The sequence below is a fragment of the Zootoca vivipara genome, chromosome 7 (assembly GCF_963506605.1).
Source record: "Zootoca vivipara chromosome 7, rZooViv1.1, whole genome shotgun sequence".
NCBI lineage: Eukaryota > Metazoa > Chordata > Lepidosauria > Squamata > Lacertidae > Zootoca > Zootoca vivipara.
The window spans coordinates 23,179,107-23,191,495 of NC_083282.1; the positions used below are offsets into that span (position 1 = coordinate 23,179,107).

The 12,389-nt window shown below is 44.2% G+C and overlaps 1 protein-coding gene across 1 annotated transcript in view; it reads left to right on the forward strand.

The window, feature by feature from the left end:
• PALMD (palmdelphin) overlaps positions 1-12,383 on the forward strand; it is a 48,190-nt gene extending 35,807 nt beyond the window's left edge. The window contains exons 4-8 of the mRNA XM_060276731.1: positions 592-722; positions 4,954-5,068; positions 6,352-6,385; positions 6,479-6,592; positions 9,445-12,383. Of these exons, the coding sequence (XP_060132714.1) occupies positions 592-722; positions 4,954-5,068; positions 6,352-6,385; positions 6,479-6,592; positions 9,445-10,592 (1,542 nt within the window). The 3' untranslated portion in view covers positions 10,593-12,383. The remainder of the gene's footprint in view (positions 1-591; positions 723-4,953; positions 5,069-6,351; positions 6,386-6,478; positions 6,593-9,444) is intronic.
• The last annotated feature ends 6 nt before the right edge of the window (positions 12,384-12,389 follow it).

Below are 12,389 nucleotides of genomic sequence, written 5' to 3' on the forward strand. Positions count from 1 at the left end.
AGGAAAGAGGAGGATGGCAGAAATCAGACTGTTTGTCATGGAGCAAGAATTAAAGATTAAATATAATCATTCAGATGATCTGCTTATGAAGCCAATATATGAGCCTTTGGGCCATGTACAACCTTCCTTCACTTGAGGTGGCAATCAAACCAGGAAGTCTCTAACCATAGTTTCCCATTTCATCCAAACCAGGAAACTACGGCTTCAGAACAGGATATTGAGCCACTTTCAAACCATGGGTTAATATCCTGGCTTGTTCCGTACTGTTGACCACAGTTTCCCAGTGGAAATTAATGAAACAGGAACCTATTAGTTAATGGAAGGCTTCCTGACTTTTTCGCTTGCTCACACAAAGGGGTTGTATGCATAGCCAAAAGGTTTGTTAAGCTGAGACATGAAACTTCTGAATGTCACCACTGAGCGACCACTGCTTCTTAATCCTTGCAGATGCATATCTGGCCTGTGGTAAAACAATTTGGTTGTTCATCAAGGTGGAGCCAATGCATGCTTGAAATGGGAATCTGTGCCAGATGTGTGGCAGCTGAAGGAAACTGGTAATGAGATTCTTTTAAAATATGTTAATATCTGTAGAAAAAAGCTCTGCGTGAGAAATGGCTCTGGGATGGATTAAATACTCTTGCTCCAAAAGAACAAGAAGAAATGCAAAACCAGAATCGAGAGGATCAACAACGGATGAATGAGCTGGAACAAAATATCCTCAGGTACAGCACAAATTCTTCTTTTTATTGCTCAGTTATTAAAAGCTATGTGATCAGATCACTTCTCTATTCGTAATTGGGTTTGTTGTCTCTGGGGCCAGCTATTTGCCTTCTGCTGTTTCAATAACACAGCCAAAATTTCTCCCAAAAAAACACCTTGTTTTAAAATATCAGGTTCTGGATGTGATGCAAATGGGTGAGATTTCGCCATGTTTTTTTTAAAATCATTACTTAAAATTGGCAGCAACTGAGCATTTTAACATTTAAAATGACACTTCAGTCCCTGGTATCTCCAGGTAGGACTGAGAACAACTCCTTAAAATCCTGTAGAACCATGCCTAGTCATTATAGAGAATGCAGAGTTGCATAGGCCAATCTCTGACAGCTTCCCATGTTCCCTGTGACATTTCGAATAGGACAGAGTTTTTAAAATTCTGGTGTTCAACTAACCATAATAAAACAAGGAATCAAAGTTTCCAAAACTGTTTTGACATATTTGCATTCCCTCTGTTGCAACACCCTACTTCAGTATGAATGCTGGTATCGGGAAGTGTAGAGTAGAGCTGAAATCTTGAAGTTAAGAATTTGAAATGGTTTTTTATTTTAAAAAAATATTTCCTCTACAGAACGTGGTTAGTTTCAAATTCAGCAGCAGTAGTTACTTTCCATATTCCATTCAGTCAACTTTAAAGTGCACAGGGGTGTAGCTAGCTGCTCCGGCACCCGGAGCGGCGGGGGCAGGGCGAACTGCCCACGGGGGCGCTGCAGCGATCCGCACATGGGAGTGTCACATGGGGGCGCCGCAGCGATCTGCCCAGGGGGGCAGCGCAGCAATCCGCCCAGGGGGGCAGTGTGGCAAGCTGCCCACAGAGTCCACCTGGTGGACGCAAGCCCCACGCTGCCGTTTCGGGCAGTGCGGGGCCCGGAGCCACTGTGTCACTCCCAGGAGAGATATGTGGCTCCGGGGCGCTGCAGGCCAGGCCCTGTGGTAAGTGTGTGCCATTTTGTCAAACCCTCCCCTCAAGGATGACACCCGGGGTGATCCGCAACCCCCCCCCCCCCACACACACACACCTCTTCCTACGGCCCTGAGTGCACTACCTGGTCATTATGCCTGAAATGTGCCTCTCTGCCTGAGGTACCCTAATCACCTCACAAGCAACACAGGTCTCTCAGCAACCATGGAAACTGGTTTCCCACATGCTGTGAGTAGGAAGGATTTGAAGCATGGAATTAGCATCAAAAGAAACCCCTGTAATGTTGTTACCAAGGAGCGCACAGCAGCACCTGTTCAGATCCTCTGTGGTCTTATTAGAACTTGCTCTGCAAATTCTTTAGAAAAGAATTCTTTAGAAGCCAACACCTTAGAAACCTCAAATCCTATCCAAGGCTCAGTACATAACAGTAGGCAGAGCTGAAAACAACATTGGCCAACGCTGGTGTGGTTTGGAGTTGCTCCACAAAATGGATTTTCAGTCCTGTGCGTGTACATATATATGTGGCAGGAATTTGTGGCTGGTAGATGATACGAACAAGAGACGATGCGTACCTGTTGTGAGCATGTGTTGCCTTTCTTATATGTATGTATTTAGGCCTGGATGAGACCTCTGTGTGGCAATGGGGAGGGGCACCACACCCCTCCCTTCCTCCGTGTAGTGCTGTTTCCCCTCCTCACCCCAGAGGAAAGGAAGCCTGAATAAAAGATTATTGACTTTTAAAACACAATTTGCTTTGTTTGCCAGCTCTTTCTTTTCTAATTATTTTTATTTCGACCTTTCACACGCAGGACTCCTCCAAATTGTTGTCACTCCCAGGAAGTCTGTTTTTATGCATATACCCCCCCCCCAAAAAAAAAAGTACCCTGGCTTTTGTTGGAATAGATGCCAATCGATTCCCAACCAAATGTCATCCGTACAAAACCAGAAAGGTTATCTGACAAAAGAGATTCTGTTAACTCCTGGATACAGTTAATCATGTAGCAAATTAGATGCTACATGGGAGGAACAGGGACAAGCAAATACCGCTTTACTCAGTATTGATTGCATCAGGCCCTGTTCTACTCTGTTGGCACATTTACAGTGACTCAATAACGGTTAACTCTACAGTACTATTTCTTAAGCAGGGTTGTCAAATCATCCATTTTCGGATTGATTTGGCTGCTAAAAACAAGTATTCATGCCCAAGCTGAGTGAAAGTATTTCTGTCCATTTCCAAGATAATGTGAACTCCAACTCCTGGAAATAATACATTGTTCTTGACATTCAACTTTTATGAAGTACCAACCTGACAAAAAAATATGCTGTACAAAATACAAAATGGAGAAAACCTCTCCTCACTGTTGGCATCTGGGGGTCGAATGGCTAGCCGGCTAGCCCCCAGCTGGATCATCTCCTTTCAGCCGGCACGCTGCGAAGATCCCTCGACCTCTGGTGCAACATAAATCAGTGACCCAAGTCTGTGGACATGGGCACACTTTCACTTTACTTAGCAAAGCAGACTGTGAAACACAAAGAGGCTTGAGGCTTGTGAAGACACACTAGGAACTACGGATTTATTAATCATACACCAGGAACAAAGAAACATGTCGTCTCTCTCCTTGCCGCCTCTTCCGAGAGAGTGTAAAGCAAAAGCAATACAGCGGAAGTTGTGTTTGTTCCAGTAAACAGTGCTGGAATGTAAATAGATTTTCCAACACTCACCACACTGCTCCATTCAGTGTTACACAGGGTAGACGAGAGCAGAGCTTTCCAAACTGAGTGTTGCAACATATTCGTGTGTCAGCTGCAGTGTGTAGGTGTGTCGCACGAACGCTCCCTGCTCTCCTCCTGGAGCTAGAAAGGAATTAGTTTAACCTCCGGTCTGCTAGTAAAACTGAATTACCGTGTTGCAAAATGATGCATGTCTACAAAGTAAGTCGCCAATATGAAAAGCTTGGAGAACTCTGGAATAGGGTGTGAGGCAATTGCATTTGATGACGCTCTGTTTCCTGATGTCTTTGAATAGTTGACAATGGAGGACAGCCCTGTCTCTTCATTATCCCAGCTCACATTTTGAGTAGGGATGAAAGAAGGCAGAAAATTCCATTCTAAACTGTGTTCACAACAAGCAGCACTGCATCCTTTCCACTGCAGTTTGGTTTCTGTCAAATACCATGTTATCTGTCTCACTGTCCTGCTATTTTACATAAGTTATGTAACTATTTAGGTAACTAATGTAACTTTCATTCATTTCAATGTGAGAGAAGCAACAAAACAATGTTCAAAAAGGCACTTATTGTATATTGTTTGCGGAATTAAACAACAACATGCTTGAATGCTGATCATATTCATTTGACTGGTTTCCATTCCTGGTTTCCACAGACTAGCCATGTGAATTGCAGCAATTTCTGCTTCCTTTTCTATTTCCCTCAGAATTTTCTGAACATCCATTACTTGTTGTTGTTTAGTCATTTAGTCGTGTCCGACTCTTCGTGACCCCATGGACCATAGCACGCCAGGCACTCCTGTCTTCCACTGCCTCCCGCAGTTTGGTCAAACTCATGTTTGTAGCTTCGAGAACACTGTCCAGCCACCTCGTCCTCTGTCGTCCTCTTCTCCTTATGCCCTCCATCTTTCCCAACATCAGGGTCTTTTCCAGGGAGTCTTCTCTTCTCATGAGGTGGCCCAAGTATTGGAGCCTCAGCTTCATGATCTGTCCTTCCAGTGAGTACTTGGGGCTGATTTCCTTCAGAATGGATAGGTTTGATCTTCTTGCAGTCCATGGGACTCTCAAGAGTCTCCTCCAGCACTAAAATTCAAAAGCATCAATTCTTTGGCGATCAGCCTTCTTTATGGTCCAGCTCTCACTGCCATACATCACTACTGAGGATCCATCACTTAGAGGGTCACTAATCTAACCAAGCTGATGCGACCCACAACAAAATGTGGCAGAGTGTCATGTTCCTTATTTAGTGCCATTGTCCAGGATACTTCATTTCATTCCTCCTCCCACATAGTTTTCTGTAGTATTCCATGGTCACTGAGCATGCTCAGTCCTCATGAGGATATTTTCGGAGATTTTTCGTAGCTTTACAAAACCTTGGGTTCCCTCAGACCTCCCTCTTGTGCCTGAACATCAGAAATAGGGGAAGTGATGGGCTCGAAATAAAACCACTTAGGTGGCACATAGTATGTTTTCTCTTTATCGCAGTTGGCATCATTAACCATTGCTTCTCCAAATATTGTACATAATGCAGACTTGAAAAAGAAATTGAGGACCTTGAGAAAGAAGAACTGGCCATCTCAGCTAAAGAAAAGGCCATCCTGAAGAAGCTTAAATTGGTAGAAAGAACCACAGAAGATATTATAAAGGTCAGAGTCTAATTTTAAAGTCCTGCTACTGATGTAATCTCTGCTGCTTTGCAAAAATAATCAGTTGAGGGGGAGGCAGGGATGAAAGCAAGGAAATGTCACAGAGCTCCAATGTGAAGTTCAGCAGGGGGGAATAGGAGCGACTAAAACTTACAGTGGTCAAGCCCCTCCAAAACATGCAGATTTATCAAGATGTGTTATGTCGAGATTGCCACAGGAATGCTGCATCACATTTATACCCTAATCCCAGTATTGGAATATTTGCACTTTGTGCTCTGAACTACAGCATTATTTTAGAATTAAAAATAGCCCAGGGTTAACTGTTAACTATATGTTGGCAGAGTATCAAGAACATATGGAGGGAGGGGGGAGCCTAAACTCAGAGAGGAAAAATGGTCTCTGTGTTTATTCACCCTTCAGTCAAAGACTGAACAAACACACAAGCTTGCCAACGTGTCCTGAAAGTCAAATAGGCCCAAAGGGGTATTATGCAATCACTTTTGTAGAGAGAAGCTACTGCCATCCATTGCCCAAGAGCGGTCTAATTGAAGATGTGGCAAGGCAGAGAAAGTCATAGACGAAAAGTTATCTCGCAAGAACAGTTGTCATCACACCCAGGAATGTCAAATATATTGACCAACTGCATATGTCTCATAGGAAGGTGAAATATCTATTTAATAACCCACCAAAATTATATTTATTTTTGATGTTTATTAAATTTGTATAAGTCCTATACCCAGAGCGGTTCACAACATAAAATCACAAAAATACATAATAAAAGTAAAGACAAAAACAACCCAATTATCCCCCTTCTCCAACACATTATAAAATGGCATCAGTTGTCAATTAGCCAAAGGCCTGGTTAAAGAGGAACATTTTTGCCTGGGGCCTAAAGATATGTAACAAAGGAGCCAGGCAAGCCTCCCAGGGGAGAGACTTCCACAGATGGGGAGCCACTGCAGAAAAGGCCAAGTCTCGTGTGGCCACCCTCTGGACCTCTTGTGGAGGAGGCACATGAAGAAGGGCTTCAGAAGATGATCTCAGGGTCCAGGTAGATTCATATGGAGAGAAGCGGTCCCTGAGGAAATCTTTTATATATAGTGGGGTTATGATGTAGTGATTTACAGAGATATACATAGACACACATATATATTCCACTGCCGCTACATATTCTGTAGCTGTGTGGTTGACAAGCAGTGACACTTTCAACCCTACTGGTTGGTTATTCACTTTCAACCCTACTGGTGGTTATTCACAAAACTTGCTTCTTCTTCTTTTCTTAGTCTGTGAAGGTGGAAAAAGTAAAGACTAAAGAAGGTATGTTCACTCAGAAGCCTAGAATTTAACATTATTTGTGCTTAACATTAGAGGTAAAAATGGTTATGTATTAACCATTCTCTCTTTTCACAGAGCCACCTGACTACATTTATGCCAACATACCTGACCTTCCAAAATCTTTCAGGCCTTCTGCACTTAAAAGGACAGGGCATCTAGAAGCAGAGGACGATGAAGAAAAGCGAAGAGGTAAAAATCAGCAATGCAGTTGAAGAAAGGGTGTAGACCTATAATGGGGTACATCTAAAATGATTCCAGATTTAGGAAGTGAAATGAGTATTTGAAATAAATAAATATGTATGCATAGATAGATGACAGACAGACAGATGGTAGATGAGAGAGACACAAATCTTTTTTGCTAGTCCATATAGCTCAGTATTGTCTACTTCGACCCTCCAGGGTTTTATGCATTTGGCTAAACTTCTAAACAGGCTTTTCTCACAAGATATATATATTTGAGGATGTGTGGCACTGGCTACACACAATTTTGTTTTGTTTGTTCTGTTTTGTTTTGCATGAGTTTTGCATGTGCTTCGTTTGCCAAGTAAAGAGTGTGATGGTAAACACACTATTCTTCCTTGTCAAAGACACCTTGTTTCCAGAATACTGCTAGCTATATCTGTTCCATGTTCCTGAATCTCTCAAATGCTGAAAGTAGAGGATGGGCTGCTTTTCTAATTAGCAAACACCCAGAGAGCTTGCACTCCAGAAATTCAAGCTCAACCCCCTGGCTGATCTTTAGCGAGAGCCAAAATGACAAGCTGAAAGATGTTCCCTTAACCGCTCCTTTTGTTTCCTCAAACCTTGCAAGTTGGCAGAAGAACATGAGGTCCAATGAGTGTCATTGTCTACCTTGACTTTATTGTGCTATATCAAACTTGCACGTTATCCCAGTAGCAGGAATGGAAATTGTTGTCTCAGCTCTGCTTACCGGTTGCCATGGGTGCGGCAGGCTCTTGCTCCTCAGCAGCACTGCTTAAAAAAAATAAGAGTCTTGCTGAATCACACCAGAGGCCCATCTAGCCCAACTGCCTTAAACCAAGTCAGACTATCGATCCATCTAGCTCAGCATTGTCTCCACTACTGCCAATAGCATTTTGGTCTTTTCCTGCCCTAACCTGGAGATGCCAGGGATTGAACCGGGGAATCTAGTGGATACGAAGCACAGCCTCTACCCCTGAGCTTTAGTCCTTCCTGAGGAATTGGTGCTTTCTGTTTTCCAGGCAGTTGATGCACCACCAATGCCTTAGCACTGAGCACGTGTGCTCAGATAGGCTAGTAGAATGACTTTCCACCTTGAATTTATTTGTAACACTGACTTACAAGCTCAGCCCTATTGCCACCAGAACACAGATAACCCACCAACCTGTTCTGGCTTTTTGCAGAGAGAGAAAAATGATAGCACGGTATTACAGCAGCTATTTGTGTGGACCTCTGTCCCACACCCCCATCCTGGCGTTAAACGATTGCAGGTAGCCAAACAGTAAGGCCGAGGGCTTCCTCTCTAGTCTTTATAGGACTAGAGCACCTCCAATCCTTCCTCCGTTGGGCTCAAAATCTCCTCCCGAGTAGCAGTGTATTCTGCCAGCAGATCATAAGATATCTGATGTCTTTCTCCAACCATCTGTGACCCCAGTTATCATAGAGGCTAACTACATGTGACAGTGGCAAAAGCCATTTCCTGGAGCGTGGGTTGTGGCGGACTTACAGAAGGTAGGCTCAGGGTGACTGAAACCAGACAGGAAACAATATAAGGGATAGAAAAGATGCGCTCAATCTTCCTGCCTGCACTTTCCCTACTCAGAAACACACTTCCCAGGTGCTTTTAAGAGCAGCAGGGCTTTCCTCCCGTCTTCGAGCTCCATCAGGAGAAAAACAGTTGCAGGGAGAGCATTACAAGTAAGGAAAGTAGCAGCTGGAAAAGAATCTATCACACCCTGCATGCATTGCTTGAAATTATTTGACGCGTTCCACAGGAAACTGCTGGTACCCCATGTTCTAACACAACCACCTGCTGCTGTCATGTGCAAATTCTTGTGACCTAGCATATTATTATTATTATTATTATTATTATTATTATTATTATTATTATTATTAACATTTGTCTGAGAGAGTGAAGTTGGTGTTTTCCATCTCTTCGGGTTTTTGTTGATTTGTCGCCACAAGGGATTGTAGTTGTGGAGGTATAATTTGTTGAGGTTTCTGCTTATTTGTACCCCTAGGTATCTGAACTTGGTGCAGCAAAGTTTTATCTTGGTGCTGTTGGCAAATTCTTTTTGGGTGGGGGGTGGAGGGGGTGTTGAAGCACATAGCCACAGACTTTGCAAAGTTTACCTGTAGGCCCGACACCATTGCAAATAAGAGTTCTCTTATTAGGGAGGTTGCTGTGTTTATGGGGTCTGGTGTTGTGTCCATTAGGTCGCCTGCAAAGACCCCAAATTTATAGTATTACTAGCTGGCCCTGCCACGCGTTGCAGTGGCTAATCCCTGTGACTGCCCCCACCCTGTCCCGATCCATTACCTATTCTGCCCCCCCCCCGGTTCATCCCTGTGAATCCCCCAACTCTGTCCCGAACTACATCCTGTCCCCTCCTCCCCCAAACCCCCACCCAGGCGAGTCAGTACCTCCATTTGACCTAGTCTGTAAAGCTCTGTAAAGTCTGTAAAGGCCTGTTTTCAGTTGGTTGCTGTGGAATGTTGTGATGTCACCGATTGTCTGCAGCCATTGGAGACGCTGCTTCTCTGTTCTATTTCCCAGCATGCACTTTTATCTGTTTGGTGTGTTCTGAAACACAGGTTTTTTGGGTTTTTATGTTGCACAGGTGTGACATCTGTTTTAGCAAACTTTATAAGAACCTTCGGACATTCGCTTGGGACGTTGTGTCAAAATTTGAATGCAATCGGTGAAGCAGTTTTGGAGAAAAGTGGATAATAACCCACATGTCCAGTTTACATTTTTATATATCTAGATTGGCATTTGTATATATCTTTAGCACTTGTGTTCCTTGCTTTATAAAGGACTCTTATTTCTTCCGATGTAGCATTGTTCGCTATGGAAATTAAAGTTGAAAAAGACCTGAAGACCGGAGAAAGCACAGTTTTGTCGACAATACCACTACCGTCAGATGAATTTAAGGGCGCAGGAGTGAAAGTGTATGATGATGGCAGAAAGTCGGTCTATGCAGTGTGTTCCAATGGAAGTGTCACAAACAAGGAAGTAGATGACCTTGCACCTGTTGAAGTGGAGGACCTCTTGAGGCAGGCGACGGAGAAACAGTCCAAGTCTCCCACTGAATATCATGAACCAGTATATGCAAACCAGTTTTGCAGGCCCACAACTCCCCAGAATGATAAGTTAGTCCAGGGACCAAATGGCCAAAAAGGAGCTCTTCAAAAGAAAACAAACAGCCTGGACTGTTTTTATAAGGAACCTGTCTATAAAAAAGAGCAAGCATTTAAAGAAAACGGCCTAGATTCCTCCAAGAGCTATCGGCACAATTCTCACTCTCCGGTCTTTCAACGAACAGGAAGCCCACCACAGATTAGCCCCCAAAACAAGATGGAAGCTAACATTCAAAGAGAAGTTCTACAAGAGGCTGCTGAACCTCATCAGAAGATGGGAGAGAACCAACATGGTATAAAAATCGGAAACTCTGTAAGTACGCATGAAAGACCTCCTTCAGGAATGCTGGAAAGTGATGAAGGTTCTAGTTATAGTGTGGTCCAAGCTGTGCCGTGTTACGTGGAAGATACCGAACCCGTCACAATGATTTTCATGGGTTACCAGCATGTGGACGATGAAGAACTGAATAAAACTGTCTGTGGGTATGATGGAGTTATCCATGCAGAACTTGTCGTCATTGACGATGACGGTGAAGAAGAGGACAGCAAGGAGGAGAGTCGGGCTGGAAAGCCGTTGTATCATCCAGTTGGTCCTTTTAGCCAGGTCTACCAGACCCCTAGCCAAACAAGTGCAATTCCACAGACAAATCCCAGCAAAACCGCCAGTGACGGTGTAAATGCGTCGCCTTATAAAAATTCCATATCGCTCAAGGAGCAAGAAGAAAGCCTATGCTGTTCTACCTACAACGGTCAGGTCGATGGCCGGTTATCAGGTGATGGAACAGAGGATCCCTCCTTAACAGGTAAAAAAAGAGGCAAGTCACGACACTGTTGCTCTCTCATGTAACAAATTGGCTACTGCTCTTTCTCCCTCCATTCCTTCCTTGTTTCCTCTTGGCTTCTCTACACCTCAGATCTGACTAATACAGACTATCTAACCTATTTCTCCCATGTTCTAACACTTTCATTCAAATGTTAACAATGTTAACCATACTACACTGAAGGACCTAAGCGCACAATGCAGCAATGTGGTTTTTTTAAAGCTCCAGACAGGACTGGTATAAATCAGATAGAGATCTTTGTGCTTCAAGTGCAACTTGGAAACACTGATTAAAATGTTATCTCCTTGGTCCTATGGCATGTGAGAAAAATGGTTGCGTTTTGGTAGTAAATAATAGCCTTTCTTCCTATTCTGCGTCTCCGTTTCTGGAGCTCAGTCATGCCTCTCTCTGTTCTCCTGACTTTGAACTGTATAATGTACCTTGCACCTTACCTAACACAGAAAGGCTGGTTGAACAGGTTTGATTTACTTTAACCTTGACTTAACATTGGCCACTTCACTCGAAATGTCTTTATGCAAGTTTTGATATCTTTTCTCAGCCTGCTTGATTTGGGTGTCTGTGGGTTGGTTTGTTTTTTTAAAGAAATAGTAAGTATGACTAAAATCCAGTTATTTTGTTTAACCTCTGTCTGTCTGTCTGTCTTCCTTAAAATAAAAAAGGTGTTACATTTTCTAACCTCTTTGCATGATTCCTTTCACTCTGCTTTACTCTTCTTCTTGCTAGAAACTTTTTGTATTCTGTATGCTTCTTAGAACAGTGTTTCTCAACCTTTTTTGGGCCACGGCACACTTGTTCTATGAAAAAAAAATCCCGCGGCACACCAACTCTGTGCCGCCCTATATTTAGTTTAGTTTGGAGGGGAGACGTAATCATTACACACACGGGTGCAAAAAGTGCATGGTGTAAAAGTTGGAGTTTAATGGCAAAAGACTGTTGAGGGGTTCCTTTGCGGGTCTGTTCTGCATTATGTCCTTGGCGGAGCCACTCGCCGCCTTCTCCCCGTGCGCGCAGCCCCGGCGGCAGAGTTTCTGCAGCAGAAGGGAACAAACGACGGACCGACCTCCGATCGGTCCCTGTCTGTGTGGGCTGGGGCTTCTTGGTGAGGCTCCCTTTTGAGGCTCCCACATGCGGCTCCGGAGCCGCGGGTTGCCGACCCCTGGGCTAGCAAGAAGAGCACCTCACCTTCTGCAGGACTCCTTGCCGAAGAGGCCGCTCACTCCCGCGCCGACCCAAAAACTCCCGGGCGCCGCCAGCAAGAGGAGCGAGAGTGAGACAAACAGCCGCGGTGGTGGCTGTTGAGAGCTGCGCTCGCCCCGCCCCCGTCGTGACCCGGCCGGCTTCCTTTCCGGCGGGTCAGTGCCCCTAATGGCGGCCGCCAGTCACGTGACAGGGCAGCAAATCGCCCTTCTCGTCGCCAGCGTCTCCCGGCACACCAACCAGCGTCCCGCGGCACAGTACTGTGTCGCGGAACAGCGGTTGAGAAACGCTGTCTTAGAACACATCAGCCTCAAATCCAAGTACTTCAAACTTCTGGTGATAGTTCTGTTGGGGGAATAAAGGACTGGGTTCACCCAACGTGGACTGCAACATATAGGCCTGATCCCCCAAAGGAGTGAAGCTGAATTATTTGGATTTATAACAGTTTACATCTATTGCCTTAATTTAGGACTAATACAGTGAATATGCATGCACTTGCACAGAAGGAGATCCCACCAACAAAAATAAGCAAAATATACTTCAATATAATTGGATTTAGCACCAAACAGATTTATTTCAATGGGCTTTGAACTTAGGCAGGCCTG